This window comes from Papaver somniferum, chromosome 3 (genome assembly GCF_003573695.1).
Source record: "Papaver somniferum cultivar HN1 chromosome 3, ASM357369v1, whole genome shotgun sequence".
In the NCBI taxonomy this organism is placed as follows: domain Eukaryota; kingdom Viridiplantae; phylum Streptophyta; class Magnoliopsida; order Ranunculales; family Papaveraceae; genus Papaver; species Papaver somniferum.
The window spans coordinates 35,609,314-35,631,179 of record NC_039360.1 but is presented as its reverse complement, the minus strand read 5'-3'; the positions used below and the strand labels follow the sequence as shown (position 1 = coordinate 35,631,179).

At 36.9% G+C, this 21,866-nt stretch overlaps 2 protein-coding genes across 3 annotated transcripts; one reads left to right on the top strand and one right to left on the bottom strand.

Moving 5' to 3' along the window:
- Nucleotides 1-2,978: 2,978 nt before the first annotated feature.
- On the top strand, nt 2,979-6,588 carry LOC113355844 (cingulin-like). The gene is made up of 2 exons (XM_026598804.1): nt 2,979-3,352; nt 4,082-6,588. Exons 1-2 carry the CDS (start codon nt 3,269-3,271, stop codon nt 6,365-6,367), a joined length of 2,370 nt encoding a protein of 789 aa, XP_026454589.1. The 5' UTR covers nt 2,979-3,268; the 3' UTR covers nt 6,368-6,588.
- A 50-nt stretch (nt 6,589-6,638) lies between these two features.
- LOC113355845 (E3 ubiquitin-protein ligase KEG-like) lies at nt 6,639-10,657 on the bottom strand. Of its 2 annotated transcripts, none has more exons than XM_026598806.1 (6): nt 10,640-10,657; nt 10,039-10,211; nt 9,458-9,838; nt 9,235-9,326; nt 8,663-9,136; nt 6,639-7,838 (listed from the first exon to the last, which is right to left on the bottom strand). In XM_026598806.1, the coding sequence occupies exons 3-6, from the start codon at nt 9,821-9,823 to the stop codon at nt 6,887-6,889; spliced, it is 1,884 nt and encodes a 627-aa protein (XP_026454591.1). In that variant the 5' UTR covers nt 9,824-9,838; nt 10,039-10,211; nt 10,640-10,657; the 3' UTR covers nt 6,639-6,886. The 2 variants fall into 2 exon arrangements, with proteins under 2 accessions (XP_026454591.1, XP_026454590.1); XM_026598805.1 differs by lacking the exon at nt 10,640-10,657 and adding an exon at nt 10,301-10,441.
- Between the last annotated feature and the right edge of the window lie 11,209 nt (nt 10,658-21,866).

Below are 21,866 nucleotides of genomic sequence, written 5' to 3'. Positions count from 1 at the left end.
AACAACAACATGAAAGGACTAAGTAACATAACATAAGCAGACTCTAATTACATGCATCAATGGTAATGTGCGCATAGTTGGAAATAATATAACATATCGTACTTATTTCCTTGGGAAGAAACTAATGCTCATATAACGTGCATTCTGCATTCATAAAGTGGCAAAAGATTACAGTATAACACATGTTCATGTTTGCAGACATAAGCATATTACAAGCCAAACTACACTTTGCATATAAACTACACAAACGAAATTAGTTAGAGACAACCTGCCATTATCACTTTGAATATTCAGGATGTTATTTTCACTTTGCATATAAACTAAATAAGCAGATTACAAGCCAAACTACACATGTTCATGAACACAGAACACAACAAAGTAAGATCCTCAAATTAAGAGCTAACATGGTAAAATGCTAACCTCAGTAAGAGAAACTAGTTGTCCTGTCTCTAGTCCAATAACAAAGTCTCAATAGCTTCAAACTTCAGCAACTAATCAAGATTACCAGCAATAATACACTTAATCAAGTCGGAGCACATTAAAATACACTTGCACTCTTCTTCTGCTTTCTCCCTAGACTTCAATTCATATGTTTTAAACCGATTTATCATTATCACTAATAAGAAGTAGCTTGAACTGATTACAAGCCTTCATGAATCATGAGGGAAAAAAGAAGAAAAATCTTAATTACTGAAATCACAAAAGTTACAGATCAATTAGAGGCAGAGCAATCAATTGACTCAATTCCAATATTCTCAAAATCAATTACAAATTTTTCATTCATTTTCCAACAGATCTAGATTGCATATTACCAAATCAAGCTCAAATTAAAAAAATTCAATGAACCCAATAGTCTAAATCAAACGATAAAACAATAAACCCTATAAGGAATCAATAAAATTGGAGAAGAAAAAAAGCAAAAAAAAAACTTACAACTGAGATTTCTTCTTCTTCTGGTTTGCTGCTTCTGCAAAAAGGATCAAGAGGTGGTGTAACTGGTGTCCGTGGAGTCGAAGTCTTGATTCTTGAAGAGAAGAAAACTCTTCCCTGTAACTGGAGTTCCTTCTCAGAGAAAGAGGAGTTGCAAAGAAGACGGGAAAAAAAAGAAGAGAAACCCTAGACCGCCTACCTAATTTTTCTATATATACCACCCTTAGATATTCAGAAAAAACCCATAAATCTAATGGTTATTATTACTCGGTTAATTCGGGACGGGACGGTACATGACTTATATAGGACCGTGTACCTATACCCCTCTGAGGCAGGTTCTCAGTTTTAGAACCGGTACATGTACCCCTTTCCTCGGTTCGGTACAAAAACAGGTACGGTTCCACCGGTTCCGGTTCCGGGACGGTCCGGTATTTCGGCTAGGTTCCTGTACAGCCTTACCTTTAACCTCTTTTCAGAAGTGCAAGCTTTTCTAGTGCTCACGGCTCATCAATTCATTCTAAAATGTGTCAGAGTGTCTTTGTTTTTTGCTGACTCGGCATCTGAATCTGACTCGGTTCGTGATTTGGCTCGAGTTAGATGTAGATCGTTTGTTTTTTATTTTCAGTCAGATCTGAGTCAGACCTAACCCCTGAGTCAAGGAATTAAATACCAATAACTCATAGGACCAAGCCACTAACCCACTTAAGTTAAAAGATTAAACAAACATATTGAGTCAGATTCATATAAATCAGGTCAGGTGATATCATTCAGGTCGAGACGACTCAGCCGAGTCAGGGAAAAACAAACAAGGTCTTAATCTTCATCGAATGAAAAACTCATATGTATCCATTCCAAATGACTCTAGTGAAAATACAAGGCCGTTATAAATGCACGGACATTTCACGACTGCTAATGGGATATCAAATTTCACGAGAAGTTACCAAATCCGTATAAAACACAGTAAAACGATTCTCGTTGCATAAAATAGGGAAAATTGGATACATGTCCCGTTTTCACTAATTCGTTTGGGGATCTATCCCATAACGGAAAAAATTAAGGAATCTATCCCACCCATCTAAATTTTCTGTTAAGTAATCAATATGAACTATTGACCGGCTAAAATATCATCTAGACTCTCACAAATTGACGTGTATACCCTTACCATGAAGTTTCTGTCATCTTCATTTCTCGGAACCATTTTCCATGGCCATGGCAGAAACCACAATCCTCCCTGTTCATCTTCAATTAACAACTCAAACACGATTATATAATCTTCTCGTGATAAATCAATCATTGCTTGGACTTTAAACATGTAGTCACGGAAAATCCATGATTGATGATGATGGAATTAAACTAATATCATCTAGACCTAAACGTTCGAATTGGTGAAATCAACCATGATAAATCAGTACCCATCCATCCATTTACAAACAAAATCATTCATCAATTGCAAAAATTCAAAAAGACACAAATCATTTATAAAACCTCCCCAAAACTGTCATCTCCATAACCATCTTCACATTATATGTATACCTGATGATACAATTCCAGCAATCGAAAGTGTTTGTCTATCTTTTGGATTTGCTGCACGTCTTTCTTTATCCTTGTTCTCTGATATCTAATGTCCAACCGTGTGAATACTAATGTATGAGTACATTTATCATTTCCGAAAGTATGATTTTGGTATGGGAAACTAGGGAGAGTCACTTGGATTAGGAAGAAGACAGAGACAAAAGGGAGTTTCGATCTGAAATATAATGAATTAAGGGCTTAATTGTCTTTTATTCGCACGTGTGCAGTCGCATGTGTGCCATATATACTACTTAGCAGAAAATTTGGATGGTTAGGATAGATTTCTTTTTTTTTTTCCGTTATGGGATAGATCCCCAAACGAATTAGTGAAAACGGGACATATTCCCAATTTTCCCCGTAAAATAAAACAATCCTCATTAGAAAATCCACTGGATTTTAATACAATCTGGTAATCCTTTTCAGCAGTAGCCTTGAAATGTCGACACGGCCAATTTGAAGTCAGTGTCTCTGGATGGGATGACACAGAAGCACCATAAAGTGAGTCTAAAAAAGATTCTAAATGGAGTAAAATGAGGGTTTTCTATTTCAGTATTCAGTTTTTTCTTATTACCAAATTTGAAGCATTAATTCAACTGTAAACACCATATAAACCGTGACTTTCATTTCTCCTGTTCTTTTTCTTTCTCTCCCTGTAAAAAGGATTTCTTTCCCTCCAAAAGAATCCCTTTCTCCACCTTCAAGAAATCTCTCCTTTCTCCTCCATGTATCCCAGGTTGATGATGAGATTACTAATAATATCACGCTGATGATGATGATGATGACCATGGAAATCCCATCTCCTGTTTTTCATCTCAACCTTCCCAACACTTCTTCTCAGAGACCTTCAAAGGTATCATTATTCTCTCGACTTTTCTTCTTCTTTTTTTTGTTTTTTTTCAGAAAGTTAGTCATTTTGTCTTCTTTAGATTTTCAAGAAATCTGGGTTATCAATAGTTTACTTGTTTGATTCGTGTAATTTTTTTATATGAAGAACTTGTTTTTGGTGAGTAATTTGAGCTAATCTTGAAGATTTAGATGTCTAATTAGGGTTAAATGAATGACAATCTTGGAGAACCCTATGGTGTCTGATTCTTGCTTGTTGTGATTACATGAGTATTAATGTTGTTAATTAGGTTTTGGTAATCTGTAACATTGTTTGTCTCAAAAACCTAATCAAGGTTGTAGTTTCAATGCGTATAATTCACAGCAGATAGGTGTTTGATGCTTGTCCTGTACTATCATTCATAGATTTGGAAATTTCTTTTTCTGTTTTTCTTGATGAAAGTAATTTGATAAAACTCAATAGGATGCAGATCTTTTACACTAGCAGGCTATAAGGTAGATTTTACCGGTTCTGGAATCGATTTAGACGGAAAGCAGCTGAACCCATCAGGGAGGCTTGGATTATATCTTTAGTATCTGTTCATTTTGTACAAATTGCTACTCAGGGCAGTTGGCTTAGCGGTTTATTCTCGTTCTTGTCTATTTTCACAAAAAATTGCGTTGAGTTCTTATGGTTTCGTTGGATTAGTTTATTGTAAGTACTATAATGGTTAAAATGGTATGCTATTTTCTACAGTTATGGTCTCTAAAGTTCAACAAGAAACCGAATTATTTCGGTGTTGTGGGAGTTCAAAAGAAGAAAAGGCAATCCCCGAAGATGATAAGGTCAATATTGGATAATAGAATGCTGAACATTGGTACTGCTGATGAAGGATCGACAAAACCTGTGAGGTTTCTTTTGGAGACATTGTTTGCACAGACACAAAAGCTGGAAGAACAGATAAGCAGAGCTTCCAGCACTACTGAGGGGATTGATTTAGGGCTTACTCTTGAAAATGTGGAATCAGACCTTCAAGCTGCCTTAGCAGTATTACTAAACAAGGAAGAAGATCTCAAGAAAACTGAGAGTATGTTGCTGTTGGAAGATGAAGAAGTTAATCGGGCAAAAGAAGAGTTGGAACGTCAAGAAGAAGAAATTGCTGCAGCTCGGTCGAAACAGGAAAAAATTGAAGAGGACTTGAAGCGGGCTAATATCAATCTAGCCTCTCAAGCCAGGCAAATAGAAGATCTTAAACTTACAGTCAAGGAGAAGGACCGACATCTTAGTGCTGCAAAATCTGCACTCTCTTTGAAGGAAGACGAACTCGATAAGATGAGAAATGAGTTAACTCAAAAGACTGAGGAGGTTACATTGATGGGTTCAGAATTGAACTCCAGGATTCAGCTCCTAAATGAGGCTACTGAGGTAATCAAGAGACAAGGGCTCGAGGTCCAACAACTTCACAACATAGTTAATGCAAAGAAACTTGAGCTACAAGAGTCGATTAAGATGAGGGAACTTGAGAGAGGGAGACTGGAACTTGCGGAAGAACATTTACAAAAGCGGACTGTGGAGTGGTTATCAGCAAAAGAAGAACTAAAATTCCTGGCGGAAAATGCACACAGAAATTTGGCCGAAGCTAATGAAACTTTTGAAGATTTCAAGAGGGTGAGGAAGCTTCTTGTGAATGTGAAATCTCAGCTAGTTTCTTCCCAGAAGTCTTTGGCATCTTCCCGGCAGAAAATGGAAGAGCATGGGAACCAACTTGAAAACCAATTGGAAGAATTGAAGAAACAAAAGAGTTTTATGATATCTTACTTGAAGAATTTGGAAAATGCACAAGTTGAGGTAGAGAGCGAGCGAGCAGGTATTGACCTTGCAAAGAATCGAAATAAGGAGGTAAAACGGGACTTGAATCTGGACGAGGAGTTGATAACACAGTTACAAGAGGAGTTGAATAAAGAGAGGTCCTCTCTTGAATTGGCAAACCAGGAGATTATTTCCATTCAGACTAAGCTAGAAAAAAGTACTTCTGAATTTGAAGAGACGCAAAATCTCCTTAGTGTTAAAGAGTCAGAACTAGTGGAGACCAGGCTTCAACTTCAGCATCTAAAATCTGAGTGGACTTCCAGCCAACTTATTTTACAAGAGAGGGATACTGATCTTCTCCATGCACGGCAAAACTTGGAGGAACTAAATCTTGATATTGCAGAATTGAAGAGGCTCTTGACCAGCAGAGAGGAACAGCTTATTCAAGCCAGGACGGAGTTACAGGATAAAGATAAGGAAGTTGATGCCATACAATCTGAACTCAATGACACAAAGCTGAATTACTCAGAAGCTGCTAGTGTTGTGAAAAGGATCACTGACTTAACAAACAAGTTGGTTCTTTCTATGAAGGAAGATGAAGAAGGATATGATGGTTCAGCAAGCTTTCCATTAAAAGAGGAAATCCAATTGTCAGGGATGGATCATTTACTACTAAACGCAATTGAGAAACCAATACAGATTTCCAGAAGGGAGATGAAGCAGTTGGAAACTGAGCTTGAGATGACAAAGGAAAGTTTGAGAGAGAAAGAAATGGAGGTTCTCGCTTCGCAGAGGGCTTTGCTTGTAAAGGATGAGAAGCTGAAAACAGTTATTAACAGACTGGATGACAAGGAAGGGGAGCTGAGCAGGATGAAGGAAGAAATGGTGGACGATGCTAATGGCCTGAGGAAACTGTATGAGCTTGCACAGGAGAAAATTGGGGACAAAACCATAGGGGACCTAGCAATTGAGAGGCTTCAGCTTGAAGCAGCCCAGCTAGAGGTGGAAACTGCAACTACCGCGCTTCAAAAGCTTGCTGACATGAGTGGTGAGCTACTGGACAAAGCTAACAGTACTGCACAGGCAAACATTGATGACATCTTCCCGGAAGTATTACTTGTTCAAGAGAGGGAAATGCGTCTCTCAGAAGCAGAATATGAAATCGCCCGACTCTCTGATTTGACTGAACAACTTGTGAAGGATGCAGGAATACTTGATGGTTCTACAAACTAGAAAGTAATATTACAGTTCTTGATCAGTCTTGTAGATATCTGACCGAACTTTTGTACTTAAAACTTAGGCAGGCAGGTGCAAAGAATTTTGCTCTTTGTTTTTTCTGTTATTTTTTATAGTGAAGCTCACTCATGATCCCTCCATGTTCCATAATTGAACAATTGGTTTTACCTCTGTACAGCATAGCATAGCAAAGCACATTTAAAAAGGGTTTATGGTTTTGAAAGACATCCATCTTACTACTGAGAAACATCAAAGTGAAAACGCAGTATTTACAGAAACCGAAATTTAACTGGAAAGGGGGAAACTGTATCACCATATATACACTGTAAAATTAGATCTTATGAGCAACCTATGCAGTAATATGTACTTGATCATACGGCTGCTCATTTTTTAAAGTAATTCTACTTCAGTATTTCTAGCGTAATTTGGACAATATATGGCAGCTAAAACGAACTACATTTCAGATTTCTCCAAGTAGGCTCGGCAAGCTAAGATTCTTAAGTTACTTGGACGGAATCATTCTCGAAAGAGAATATTAGTGACCTTCCAACCTTTCCCACCTGTCTGGGCATCCTGATTTTTCCCATCACCAACCTCCACTGGTATAGTCTGGTCCTTCTTCCTCTGATCCGTCTTCCTCTGGTCCATCTTCCTCTTTGATCTTCCAACTTTCCTTCCAACAAACATTCCCAATCTCATTGCAGTAAAAAGACCCAGGGAGAAAATAAGGGGCCTCACTGCCCAGTGGAAGGCCTCAAGATGCTGGTACTTCTTTACAACCCCAGTACATGTTTTGAACGACACTAATTCAACTTCAGCTGGATCAGCAAGGTGGGTTTTAAATGCTTCCTTAAAAACAAATCTTCCAGGGAACTTAACAACAAGACACCCATTTGGTAGAATCTGGGATATCCTTCCAGTGAAACATTCATTTCCCCGTTTCTCAGGCCACTCAAACCGAGGGCTCAATACATTCTCCTTCAGCTTTACAAACTGACCAACACAAAAAGATTCTGCCATTTGGAGCTCTGACGAATGACCCTTCCAAAGGGTTTCCACTCCTATAAATCCAACAGCCACTGTTCCATCTCTTTCGATGGAATGAAGAATCCCAATAGGTGAATGTTTTTTATTGTTTTCTTTCTTTAGACGAACCCAGTCTCCAGCTGCCAACCCAAGTGTTACCCTCTCTAGGGTTGATGAATGAATCCGTAAAGGATCGTGAATTCCATGGACTCTCACAAGAAGAAATCCATCGGTTTCTAAACCAACTACAGTTCCTTCCGGGACATTCATGTTTTCAACTTTGCATGAATTTGGTGGCTTACGAGAACGTACAGTGTCACGCATTTGGAGCTGATCCTTCGAGAGTAGCCACTCAGTATAACCAATCCCAGTTGCTTTATCTACTAGTGCCCTGTTTCCAAGACCAATCCAACTCACATCGTCGTAAACAGCATTCAGAGAGCTGCATAGACAAACCGAGTCAGCATATATTAGTTTGTTGGTTTTAGTAGCAACATCTGCAGATAAAAGTACATAATATGCTGCATACAGTACATTTGTGGAATGAGTTTGGTATGTGACGCGATAAGCTGGGAACTAGTTTATAAAGAAAGGGGTTCCATATTATCATAAACAGACTGCTGGTCACTAAATAGTCCATACTCACTATCAGATTCATTTTCTTCTTCAAAGAAGTATGTAAATATACTGACACGAGATGCATAATTCATAGCATTCCTCATAATCATAGGACATAGTATAAAACATGCAACTGTGCAGGAAACTCATTTGACAACATGATGCACATGAGCATAGACAAGACAAAACCATGGTACTGACACGTATTTTTTGGTAACAGGAGAGAGAGAGCAAAAACGAAACAAGGTAACAATTATATAACACACGTGGAGCGATATACCACTAAAGACCTATTGCTCTGGTATCATCTGTTGTCCTCTCCACCCAGAAAATTGCAATACCACTAAGGTAGAATCACTAAGGTAGAATCAATGTCTACCGCTATAATGAGATTAACAAAGCCCAAGTGGACAAATATAAGTAGGAAGATTGAACCAAATCAAACAACTACATCAACCTATAAGTAGGAAGGTACCCTTATAGATCTTATTACGTCCTCTAAAGTAAAGGTCTATGACATCATCATGAATGAAATTAGCAACAAAAACAACAAATGTTCTAAGACACATAAAAAAGAGTCGGATCTATGAGAAACTTCTGCACTTGTTTAGAGACTCTATGAAAGAAAAGACTAAAGGTGAAATTTACCTTTTGAAAGCTTCTAGCAAATTGACCATCAAGGGGCGTTTCCTGAAGTCATACTCAAAGCAACCACGGAGAACATTTTCCAGTGCAGGAGGTAAACCAATAGGAAGATGTGGTTTTTCTTGCTTTATGACGACTGACCGAAAGATTTCCTCCACCGATCTCCCACACCAAGGTTGAACTCCACTCACCATCTCCACAATGCTGCATCCAAACCCCCATGAATCCGTCTCAAAAGATATTGGACCTCTAACATCTGGCTCCCATTGTTCAGGAGCCATGTAATTTGGAGTTCCAAGCCTTAAAGCTATATCTGGAGTGGGAAGAGGAACACCAAGCAGCAGTGATGGGATCCCCATATCTCCAAGAAATACTTGGTCATTTTCATTTAAAAGGAAGTTACACGGCTTGAGATTAAGAACAAGGATTCCTTTCAAGTGAAGTTCTCGAATCCCTTGAGCCAATTCAATCCCATACCTGTTGACACCAAAATAAACTGAGGATATAAAAACTGATATGACTGTCTAAAACTTAAATGTAAAGAAAAGGTTTGAGACAGATTTTGCCCACATCACCTCAAAACATCGGGTAATGGAAGTTTGCCCCCTTTAAGACGTGCCATTCTGTCTCCAACAGATCCCTCATAAAACTTCATGACAATGCAAATCTAGGAGTACATCACAAGCCACAATGAATGACAATAAATAAGATGTTAAGCTCAACGAACACATGTTTGCACTCATGAAAACATATATAAAACCGGGAACAACAAAAACTAATGTGAACAAACTTGACTACCTTCCCATTAGTGATTGAGATACCATGAAGCATACAAACACTTTGTATCCCTTGGTAAGTAGAGAATAGATTCTGAAACCTATTCACTACAGTCTGCATGTGATCTTCCTTGACAGGATGAAGCATTTTGACAGCAACTTCATGATGCTCATCATAATCTTCAGTTAAACGATGATGAGTCGCTAACCAAACATCACCAAATGGACCACGCCCAATCCTATGCTTAAGTTTCAATGCAGAAGAATCAATCCATGGACTGCTAATCCGATTTGGTGCTGTTGCTACTACAGTCTTTAAATTCTCTGGGTCTCCCTCAAATAGTTCAAATTCAAAAGCATCAGAAGCTGAATTGGAATTGTTAGACATTGTTCCTGGTGGTTCCTGCCAAAAATAGAAACCCATACAAAGTTTTGATCTTTCATATACAAAAGCAAATTCTAAAGGAAACCCAGTTTGATCATAACACTAATTCAAGTCAAACACCAAAAATCATACCAATTATTCACTGAATTATTCCTAATTAATTCTTAGGAAAAAAATGTAAGCAAATATGGAAAAGACCCAAATTTCATCATACTTACAGTAAAAGGGGGGAGAATCTGTATAAAGAGATGGAGTATGAGCAAAGAATTGAAGAAGAAGAACCAGTGTAAGAAGAAGACTTGTCAGGCAGAATTATGAGATGTCAACAAATTCAAAGTGAAAGCTAAAAGCTTATAATAACCACCACCACCATCTTTAGTGATTAAAGCACCTGCAACAAAGAAAAAGAAGAAGAATCAAATAGTGAAAAAAAAACAAGTACAAATAAGAAGAAGAGAACAAAGGATTCAGAAAAGGGACCTGGGGAAGAAGAAGAAGAATAAAGAGAAAACAAAAGAACAGTCTTTAGTATACAGACACAAACCCGTGTCTTTGGAAAACTGAATGATTTAGTACTAAAATTTGATTATTATGATGGATGAAGTTTTGGATTGTCTCTGGTTAGACAGAAGAGGGAAGAAATCTGCAGTAATATGACGTGGGAGTCTAAAAGTCAAGGTCTGTAAAACGGTTTCTGAGAGCTATGGCCGTTTTGAGAGTCAGATAAAAAATAAAAACGATTGACTGAACAGTTCTGAATAACAATGTGCATAAAAATATTGAATGGGTAGAAGAAGTAAAAGAGAAGAAAAGACCTACCGGAAACCAAAAGAACAAGCTCCGATGAGAAAGAATTAGGGTATCGGCAAAAATAATATAACCAGACAAGTTTTATCCGGTTATCTCACACTGATCTGATTTTTTTTTTTAACTTTTTTTTTTTTTTTTTTTTATGCAGCACAACTGAGCCAAACTCCTCTAAGCAAATCTAACTAGCCGGACTATTTACTGTTGTGCTACCGTTAAAACGTCCAACAATTGAGACAGTCAGATTGTCGTATTGGAATGAGAAGATGTCGTACACCCCACAATTTGGAAGGTATTTAAACCCCATACTGCAACAATTCTCCAGATCGTCCATTTCTGTACAAGTCAATGATAAAGAAGTTGACATTGTGAAACAACGGCCAGATGATGGTTGCTTACTTGCATCATCTAACACATTACATGGCGATAGAGTACCTGAAGTAACACCAAATTAAATAAGACACGAGTACAAAGGAGAGAAAGACAAAAGACACACACAGCTGATCCACGAAGGCTATTCATAGCCTGCAAGCTGCAATGCATGGCAAGTGAAGAAACCAACTCGACACGTGGCTGCCCACATGGCCACCTATAATTAGACATAGAGTCAGGGTCAAAGGGAAAAATGAATTTTGAAGCCGAAAATTTTGAGTATATATTAAGCTTGAGAGCCGGCCGACAGGTAGGCCACTGTCAACCTCTGTCACGGGCTTTGCTCCATCCCTGCTCACGATTCACGGGCTTTGCTCCATCCCTGCTCACGATTAGAGCTGCATATGAGTCGGTACAGTCAGGATTTTCTAGGAATCCGGTAGCTGTACCTCATGTAGACCGGTTCTCTATTTTGAGTACCTGTACCTATACCGGTAACACAAATTCGGGACCAGATTTTTATCTGTAATTTTGGTTCACATAGATAATATCTTCTTCTTTCACTGTCAGTCTAGTAATGAAGACCAAAAATACAAGATATGCAACATAATTTTCTCTTAATCTATTTGTTCTTAATAAATCATATGTTCTTAAAAAAAGATTGCAAAATTGAATCCATTTGCACATCTAATTAATAACACACAACTATTCAATTTGTGCAATACCAACAACATTAAACAATACCCTTATGCAACTCATCAATTTGTGCACCTTCTGGTAGCAATTTTACATGAACAACTACTATAGTACATCAATACACAGAATTTCACTTGTTCAATTTCATTTCTCTATCAAGAACTGTCAATACCAGAGCTTCAATTTCACTTCTTCAATTACATGATCAACTACTATAGTCGAATACAAATACAAATATCCCAGAAATAGAATCAAAAACCTAACATGAGATTAGAGATGGTGAAGAAGAAGAAGAAGTGATCATAGATTCATAGATCTAAAATCAAACCTAACTCAGAGACTCGTTGGAACTGAATGGCCTACTCTTAATCAGATTCAAATATACAATTAAACAATTTAAATAGACATGCAATTAATTGAAAAACCCCTAAATCAGATGAATGAATCGAAGAAGAAGAAGAAGTAAGTAAGTAACTGATTTCTTCGTTGATGGAACCTGGTAGGTGGTGGTGGTGGTGAAGAAGGTGGTGGTGGTAGTGATGAAGAAGATTAGTGAACCACAAATTAGTTGAGAGAAAACAAGAATCGTGTTGCGGATGTTGAGACTGAAAAGAAGAAGACGATACTAAGCGAAATGAATAGAACAGATGAGAAGTCGATAGATTATACTTAGGATTGGCGGCTAAGATTGATATATCTGGATGGTTAATATTCACCGGGTTTTTTGGTCTGGTGCCTCCGGGAATTAACTAAGAACCGGTACATGTACTCACTCCTACACCGTTTCTGCTTTTGATTATCGTTCCATGTACCGGCTACTCCGGTTCCGGACCATTTTTTTCGGTTCCTGACTGGTACATGTAATATGGACAGGGTCTTGTGCAGCTCTACTCATGATTGTATATAGTTGTGTGTGCTCGAGTAAATGTCGTCCTTGATCAAAATAGCGCAGTATATGAGTCATGTGAAAGAATCGTGACCCCATAATGATGGAACGATCACCCCAAAGAATAAACTATTTTATGAACCAAGTTTTGAAAGATTTTGGTTGTTCGCCTGTAATTCATCATAACACTATAATATGTGAGGCCTATTAAATTTGTGTATAACAAAAACATCTCAACCAATATATCTGTTGAGTTGGATTTTCAATAATAACCTAGCTTTCAAATGTAGTAGATTTTATACATGATGCTTTGTGACAGACCGAAAAATTAAGACACTGTGCCAGTTGCGCGCAGGCTGTAATTCCTCGATGCACCACTATGATACTACTAATCAGGTCTTAAAATTAGGAAAACTCATGTTCATTTGACCTTGTAATCATGATGACTTAGTTTCCACAATGTTCCAACTTACCCTCGTTATGCGAAGGGTTTTAAGCCATTGAGGCTTGTGCCGATGCATTGTTTCATGCATGATTATCCTTTGAGTTTTTTTTAAGCATAGAACATGCTTTTGCGTATAGGTCATTGCAGGCTTATTTTTATTTTTTTTGATCAGAAGTGAGAATTTTATTCAAATGAGAAAGAATGTACAAACTACAAGAAGTAGTGAAAAGAAAAACAAAAGCACAGACTAGAGCTAAGCAAAAACTATGCCCAGTTGTTAAAAGTATGTGAAAATTTAAATGTATACGATTTCCAAAACCTGCAGTCCAAGTCAGCACAAGAGTTTTAACGTCCGTACACAAATATGCATCCTTTTTATAGACATACTTCTCTTAGAAGGTGCGACAGTTTCTTTCCCTCCAAAGAACCCACACCACAACTACTGGTATAAGGTCCCAAAAAAAGTTTCCATTAGAAGAGAGGAAATTGTTAGACCATGTTCTAGCCAGATTAATCATTGAGTCAGGGAAAACCCATGCCCATCCGTCAGTTGGCATAATAGAACACCAAATATTATAAGCAACCTTACCGTGAATGAAAATATGATCCCGCGATTCTGTACAATCCCCACAAATAATGCAAGAGCTATAGATATCGAACCCTTTTATCTGCATCATATCCTAAGAGTTTAGCTTACCATGAATTGCACACCGTAACAAAAAGTTCACCTTAGGAGGGATACCAGTAATCCAGACAAAATTGTGAGGAAAGTTATCTTCTCCAGATTCTCTGATCATCTCCGCATATAAAGATTTCACCATGAAAATCCCACTTGAAGCTAAAGGCCACCGTCTAGTGTCAGGTAGATCATCAAGTGCGGGTGGATTAGAGCCAATGATTTCCAAAAGAGCTGCCAGAGAGTTAGCTTCATCATGTGACAAGCATCTTTTAAAATCGAATTTCCAAGAACCATCCGCAGAAACATGTTCAACAATACTGGCATTCTTCAACCTATCCAAATTATACAAGCTCCTGAAAGAAGTCATAAAACTGAAATCTCCCTTCCATCTATCATGCCAGAAAGAAATAGTTGTGCCTGAGTGAACATTCAAAGAAATATTCTTTGTGACAAGAGCACTGCATTCAACTATAGTTCTCCAGCAAGATACACCATGTGGAGAAGTGACTGTATTAGGTATCCAAAAAGAGAAGTTAGGCCTGTACTTTTCAACCATAAGCTTATACCAAAGATGTGATTTTTCAATTCCAAATCTCCAACACCATTTAGCAAGGAGAGCTTGATTCATCAACCTGAGATTAATAACACCCAAACCATCTATTTCCTTGGCAGCCATAACCAATTTCTAATTAATCAAATGACAACACTTACTCCCAGAATTATTATGTTCTCAGAGGAAGTTTCTCATCTTCTTCTCTAATATATTAATAATGGAAATGGGAGCTTTAAAGAGAGGGAAGTAATAGATAGGCAGTGAACTAAGAATATGCTTTAAGAGTGCCAATTTGTCACCTTTTGAGAGTGAAATTTGATTCCAAAAAGAGAGTCTAGCATCAAATCTTTCAATGATTGGATTCCAGATAGTTTTGCTCCAAGAGGCATGCCCAGGTACAAGAAAGGTAATGTATCTCTTTTACAGCCAAAGTCATCAGCCCATTGTTGTAGTTCTGGAACTTTACCAATTGCAATAAGTCTTGTTTTGGAGGTATTAACCTTAAGACCTACAATGAACTCAAAGTAGTGAAGAATAGAGAATAAGTTTATAAGCTCTTCTTTTTTGTGATCCATAAATAGGATGGTATCATCATCATAATGCAAGTGATTCACCATCAATCCACCATCAATCACTGAGAAACCATTAAACGATTAAGATGAGCAGCTCTATCCAAATACCTAGAAAAATCTTCCATTGAAATATCGAAAAGTAAAGGAGAGAGTGGGCAACCTTGTCTAACTCCTCTTGTACTTTTGAAAAAACCAAAAGCTGAACCATTAATCAACATAGAGAATGTTGCAGTTGAGTAACAAAATCTAATCCACTTACACCATTTTTGGCTGAAACCCATCTTCTTCATCACAAACTCCAAATAACTCCAGTTAACCCTGCCAAAAGCTTTCTCAAGATCAATCTTGCAGACAATCCCAGACTTGCCAGATTTTATCCTTGAGTCCACCAATTCATTTGCAATTAAAGTACCATCAAAAATCTGCCTCCCTTCTATGTAAGCACATTGGACAAGAGAAATCATCTTAGACATGACAAGTTTTAACCTAGCAGCCAAAACCTTAGCAACAATTTTACAGGTGCTTATGAGTAAGCAAATAGGTCTGCAATCTTTAATAGATTCAACATGACTCTTTTTTGGAACAAGAGCAATAAAAGTATAATTATGTTTTACATCAATACTACCTGGTTCACAAAATTCTTGGATAGTTCCCATAATATCAGCTTTTAAGAAATTCCAGCACTTAGAAAAGAACATTAGTGGATAACCATTTGGACCTGGAGATTTTTCTTGACCAAAAGCTTTAACAGCATGAAGGACCTCATCTTTAGAGAAATTAGAATCTAGAATGTCAGACTCAAAATTATTGATAATTTCAAAATCAATATCTTGCAGTTCAGGTCTAATTACTTCCTCCTCCTTGAATAGGTTTTTATAAAAGTCCACAATGTGATGTTGCAGTTTAACTCTGTCATTTTCAAGATTACCATAAATGTACAATTGCCTTATCCTATTATGTCTCCTTCTGGCTGTTATTTTACTCATGAAAAAATGAGTATTCCTGTCACCCTCAGTCAGCCATTCTGAATTAGCTTTATCTTTCCAAGCCACCTCCTCCATCTGAGTAACTTTCTCAAATTCTACAGTGTGAAGGAATTTCTCATTAAGTGTCAGCAGACAAATCATCTTATTCAGCAATACTGTCAAGAGCTTGAATGTCAGAAAGAATTTGTTTCAACCTAGAAGTAGTATGCCCAAAAGTATCCTTGTTCCACTCCTTTAGATTTTCTTAAGAACCTTAAGCTTGCACCAAAGAACTGTGCTTGAACTACCTGCAAAATAAAAAGAAGACCACAACTCCTCTAACATGTTAATGAATCCATTCTCCAAGAACCACATAATCTCAAATCTAAAAGGGCTAGGTCCTTAAGAAGGATCAGAAATGTCAAGAAGTATAGGAATATGATCCGATATAGGTCTAGCTTTGGCTAATTGAGAGACAAAAGGTTAATGAGCTTCAAAAGAGGGAAAAGAGGAATCTGTCCAGTCTAGACATTACTGGATTTTCCTGACCATTAGACCAAGTAAATATTGCACCTTTGAGAGGAAGATCAATGAGATCATGACTTGAGATGAACTTGTTAAAACATTTCATACTCCATGAGATCTTAGTGCAACCCTTTTTTCAGTACACTTTGAAATTGTGTTGAAATCACCACCCAAACACCATGGCAGATTCCACATTCTGCAACTATTGTCAAGCTCTTTCCAAAAAACCTTTCTTTCATGTGGCTTATTAGATCCATAAACATTAGTAAGAACCCACTCAAATCCATTAGCTTTATTTTTACATAATATGGATAATGCGTAGTCACCAACTAGAGAGTCTACAACCTCAACAAATCTTTATTCCACAGGATAATCATTCCACCAAAGTTACCAAAGGACTGTTGAAAAGTCCAACCAAAACTTGCATTATGTACAGTGCATCATCTTAGTTTCCTGCAAGAGAATGATTGGAGCTTTGGTTAATTGTATCATCTTTTTAACTATGAGTCTTCAGTTTTGAGAGCACAATCCCCTAACATTCCAAGAAAGTATTTGTAGACTCATTGATAAACAGATGCAATCCCAGTTTTCTTACACCTTCTACTTTTATAACCCAAAGTGACAAGTTGTTCAGGATCAAAGTATAACCTTTTACATTCAGTCACTAATCTCTTAGATTCTTTAGAGAACGTACTTGGTGAACAAGCATCATCAGAAGTGACAAAAGCAGGTTCAAAGCCAGGAGGGTATATTGGTGTGTTACTTGTAGACTCATTATCAGAAACAACATCATCTAAGTACATAAGAAAAGTGTCTTGTAAACCTCCAAGTGCAGGTGACTGATCTTTTGGTTAATGTATGGAAGAACTTGGAACACCATCAAATGAGATTAATGTTTGAACTGCAAAATCCTTTCTTATAACCCTAGTTGAAGTTGTGATATCTTTTTTTTAATGACTGGACCCATTAGAGACATTTTTGTCATCAGAAAATTCACAGAGTGATTCGACAACAATTCAAAACTTGTAGTTAGTGTAACTCCAAGTTTGAATAACCTTTGGACTTCTGCAGTGACCCATTGTGGAATTGGATATAGAGAATGATGATTAATGATTGTAGTTGGAGTTAAATTGGATTTGGTGTTGAATGGCTGGATATAAGTGGTGGAGGGAGGAGGAGTGGGGAGGATAGGAGGTTGGCTTATGACTGGTGGTGGCAGAATGGGGATAGTGATTAAAGGGATGATAGATCTTGGAATGGGTTTAAGGATAGCGAAAAAAATTTGCTGGAAAGTACGAATGTATTTCTGGGGTGTTTTTGGTGGAGTGGAGAGGATAGGTGGTTCAGAGGAAAGTAACTCTGGGTATCTAGAATTGATATTCTAAATGTAGGAAGAACATCAATATCCATAGGCTCTAACATTCACTCAACAACAGAAGTATGCATCTCTGATTGCTTCTGCGTCCAGGTTTGAGTTGGATTTGTGTGCTTGTTTTTTTTCTTTTTGGACTTGGACTTTTTCCTTTTCCTGGAATTTTTCATTTTTGATTTTGAACCATGATGAGTTGTCTTACGTACAGCCGTTTCCCATAAATCTTGCTTATTCCGCAAGTCAGGTACCGCAGAATTTGCAGATATAGTTAAATCTTGAATAGATCCAACCAAATTGCGAGATTGAACCTGAAATTACCTTTCACAGCGCCGTGATTAATTGCAGAATCCATGAAGCTTGACTTTTGAGATGACCGATTCAAAGTTGTGAAATTTGAATTTTCAGACGGCAAAGGTTTAGAGTTTCGATAGCAAACCGGTGCTCTAGCAATGAAAATATTGGCATTGAATATGCCAGTCTCCGTCGCCAAAGAGATATCCCTGGTAATATGATTGATTCCCTTTGGATTCCTGATCTTCATCTTGATGGATGTAAGATCTTGTAACCTCAAAGACGCAGGATTAATCAATAAAACATCGCCACAAAGCTTTCCCAAAGAATGCATTACATCTGATGACCAATACTGAAACAGGATCCCAAAAATTTCAATGTTGAAAATTGTATATAGATTTGGACTAGCTTTCCATAAATGGTTGTTCCATCTAAACACATATAATTCCACATTTTCAAAAGAGAAAATGAAGTCATAAATAGTTGCAGAAGCTTCTTCACCATGAAAAATGGCTTGACAAGAATTGATAGGAAAAAGTGTTAATGGAAATTGATACTTAATTTGAGTCGGTAGAGCTTTACTGATTACACCACAAAAAGTAATAGGTATAGGTGAAGAACTAACAACAACATTTGCTCATTTTCCTAAAGACTGATTGCCCAGCTCCTTAATTTGAATGGATTGCTGAGAGGTTGTGAAGTGGAAAGATGCAGCCAACTTATCACAGTGAAAGGGAGTTTGCTTATTAGCACTAGGAGGGAATGGATTCGGAGTAGGGATTGGATATTTTGATGACAAAACTTGAGCATAAGATCTGTTGAGATTATTTTTTGCAGGCTGCACAAAAATTGATGAACTTAACTCCAGAATTTCTCCAAGTGTGGAGGCAAGGGAGAACCAACCTTCAAAACAGTCACTAGATGGAATATAGAAGGAAACAGGATCATCTTCGGGATTTGGTTTAGACAAGATAATTAGCAGGTAAAAGCCATTTTTGTTCGATTGTTTTTGAATCATGAACCAGATCTTGTTAACCTCATGTTTCCAAGTATTCCTACACGTATCTCCGTTCTTAGCCGCCTCAAAAACTATGTTGTGTAGATGTCTGGCAAGAGGTAAAAGGAAAACACCTTGAGTTGATCCATTTGAAAAGAACTCAGTCAAGGTAATGGGAGAAGATGGAATGTGTTTTTTGAAAGTAAATCTGAATAAATTTCGTTCAATCTTTGAGTAACGGTGTATATGAAGCATGATTAAGAAGGAAACCTAATGAGAACTAAATAAAATCTAAGGATATAAGAATTCTAATGGGATCTAGTTCCTAAAAGTTTGAAAAAATGCAGTGTTCAGAGAATGGAGATGGAGAGCGACGAGAGAGAAAACATTTTTCTTTCTTAGCTTAGGCATTGCTGAAAGCATGCACTTGTCTTGCTCGTGCTAAGGGTGCATCAATCAGGTTCGCGTCGTACTTTCCTTGAGCTTATACAAGCTCCGTTACTTACATACCGATGTAACTTACTTTTATGGCCATGCTCATGCCTACGTCGAACGCCTTGATAGGAAGTATGAGTATCCAAGGAATGGAATGCAACTTGCCTCATCAAGTTTGGCCATAATCATCTCTTGCATCGCAATACCGATCCAGGTGATATGAGAGGCTAATATGCCGCAATCATCTCTCAATTAGATGATATGAGTGACAAAATGATGGACCGGAAATCCTGCAACTCATTATGGCTGCCTACATACCCCTCCCTACTCTAAAGGGATCAAGCATTGACCATAGTTCATCCTCGAAGGGACAAAAAACTTAAGACAACTCGTTTGCAAGGTTGTGGACAAGCAATAATGATAGTGGCCTAGTCCATGTAGGTCGTTCCGTCAAAATGCACAGAGGTTACACATAACTGAGTCTGTTGCATGGCATAGTGATGCCCATGCTTAATATGCTCCATTAGAAAGGCTACATAGCTATAAATGAGGCCTAAGCATAATTTATGCTCTTCCGAAAATATTCTCAAGATATGAAATAAGTACCTAATTTGGTTTTTGATATTTCCAACTAATATCCAACCTGTAATTGCAGAATCTCTCATTAGAAAATACTTAACATTAGTTCAGCACTTAACTAATATAACTTTTTAAGAGATATGTTCTGATTGCTGGAAAATCAAAAACATACAATCGAAAATATTTTTAAAATATTCTCAATATTTCGGTTTGGGATCAACTTGAGTATCAAGGAATTTCTTTGATCAATAAAAGGTAGACCAAAACTTGACGCCAGCTGGTTCAAATCCTTAGCTGTGGAAGACAACGAGAATCTTGAAAAACCTTTTGTTAGGAATGAAATTTTGGCGGCTATAAAAGATCTAGGACAAGAGAAAGCTCCTGGAGTTGATGGGATTTCATTACTTTCTTACAAGAAATGTTGGAGTTTCATAAAATAGGAAATAATGCTTATGTTTGAGGAATTTCATTCGCAACATTTATTCCATGTTGCCATAAATCGTATATTGGTTACTCTTATTCCTAAGAAGAATCAAGTGGAGTCAATAAAACATAATCGACCAATTTGTCTTCTTACAGGTTTTTATAAGATCTTCTCGAAAGTTTATCCAACAACCTCAGAAGGGTTATGGGTAAACTTGTTTACAATACCAACCTACTTTCTTAAAAGAAAGATAAATTACCGATGGTGTTTTGATTGAAAATGGGATTCTTGACTCAAGGCTGATATCAAATATCTAGGGTGGTGATGAAGTCAGATATGGAAAAGCGTTCGACAACATAAATTGGGGTTACCTCGAGTCATGGTTAGAAGCAATGGTTTTGGTTGGAAATAGAGGAAATAGGTATTTTATATTGTTTCTACTTCGATAAAGCATTACTTCTATACAATAATAGGTTTGGGATCAAGAGAATTTATTATTCTAAAGAGATATTATATTATCGATAATATTATAAATTATTATTTTAGAGTTAAGTAATATATTACTGTTTTAAATAGTAATTCCTAATATGGAGGTTTAATAATAGTTATAGATTATAAGTATTATATCGACTAATTTTATAAAAATTATTATACTATTGACTAATTAAAATACAAATACGAACACCCCAATTATCGTTGAGACTTTAACACTTCTTGTTGCAATATAACGACGTGACTTTGGGTCAGTGTACTACGAATTATTAGAATGACATAAAACTTGTTTTCAATTTTAAAGAAAAACAAACCAATATTGAATCATATTTTGAGAAAATTTAATATGTATGAAAAAATTTATTTTTTAGTAGCATTATTATTTTATATTCGGACCTACTAATACTTAACGTGAACTTTTCAAATGTCTTATTTTATGATTTTATCGAATTTATTATTTTAACACTAACGGCCCGAGCCGGGACTAAGAAATTTTATTATGTTAATGAGAATATTATATTATCGAGTATTATTTTAAAGAAATTATATTGGATAAACAACAAAAAAATAAGAAAGTGTAATGAAGTTGCCTTAGTCATATGGAGACATTTGGTGCGCGTCAAAGCCTCCTTCAAGGTTTTCGAACCATTAGCAGCACCCATACAAATACTATAAAAATATGATCATATGGATGATTCAAAACAAGGAGTTGAGTTAATTTGGTGAGAGGATTGAAAAATCAGAGAGTGAATTCAAAACTCATTCAACTGAATGCACCTCTTTATTTTTCAAAAAGAAATGCATCCCTTTAGAATTTGAGCAGTTTGACTAACATAAGAAATAAAGACGCATTGGACATGAAAAATTAGGAAAGTTCTTAGTTTTGGGAAACTCGATGATGTTAGGAGAAGAAAAATAACGACCTGCACCAATTGTGAGCTGAAATATCACTCACC

Bases quoted from the DNA above. Each gene is read 5' to 3' on its own strand.
- LOC113355844 (XM_026598804.1), top strand. From the start codon at position 3,269: ATGATGATGATGATGACCATGGAAATCCCATCTCCTGTTTTTCATCTC. The intron at 3,353-4,081 runs GTATCATTATTC...TATTTTCTACAG, and splicing joins CTTCTCAGAGACCTTCAAAG to TTATGGTCTCTAAAGTTCAA.
- LOC113355845 (XM_026598806.1), bottom strand. From the start codon at position 9,823: ATGTCTAACAATTCCAATTCAGCTTCTGATGCTTTTGAATTTGAACTA. The intron at 9,327-9,457 runs GTAGTCAAGTTT...ATGTACTCCTAG, and splicing joins TCTCAATCACTAATGGGAAG to ATTTGCATTGTCATGAAGTT. The intron at 9,137-9,234 runs GTGATGTGGGCA...TGGTGTCAACAG, and splicing joins CCATTACCCGATGTTTTGAG to GTATGGGATTGAATTGGCTC.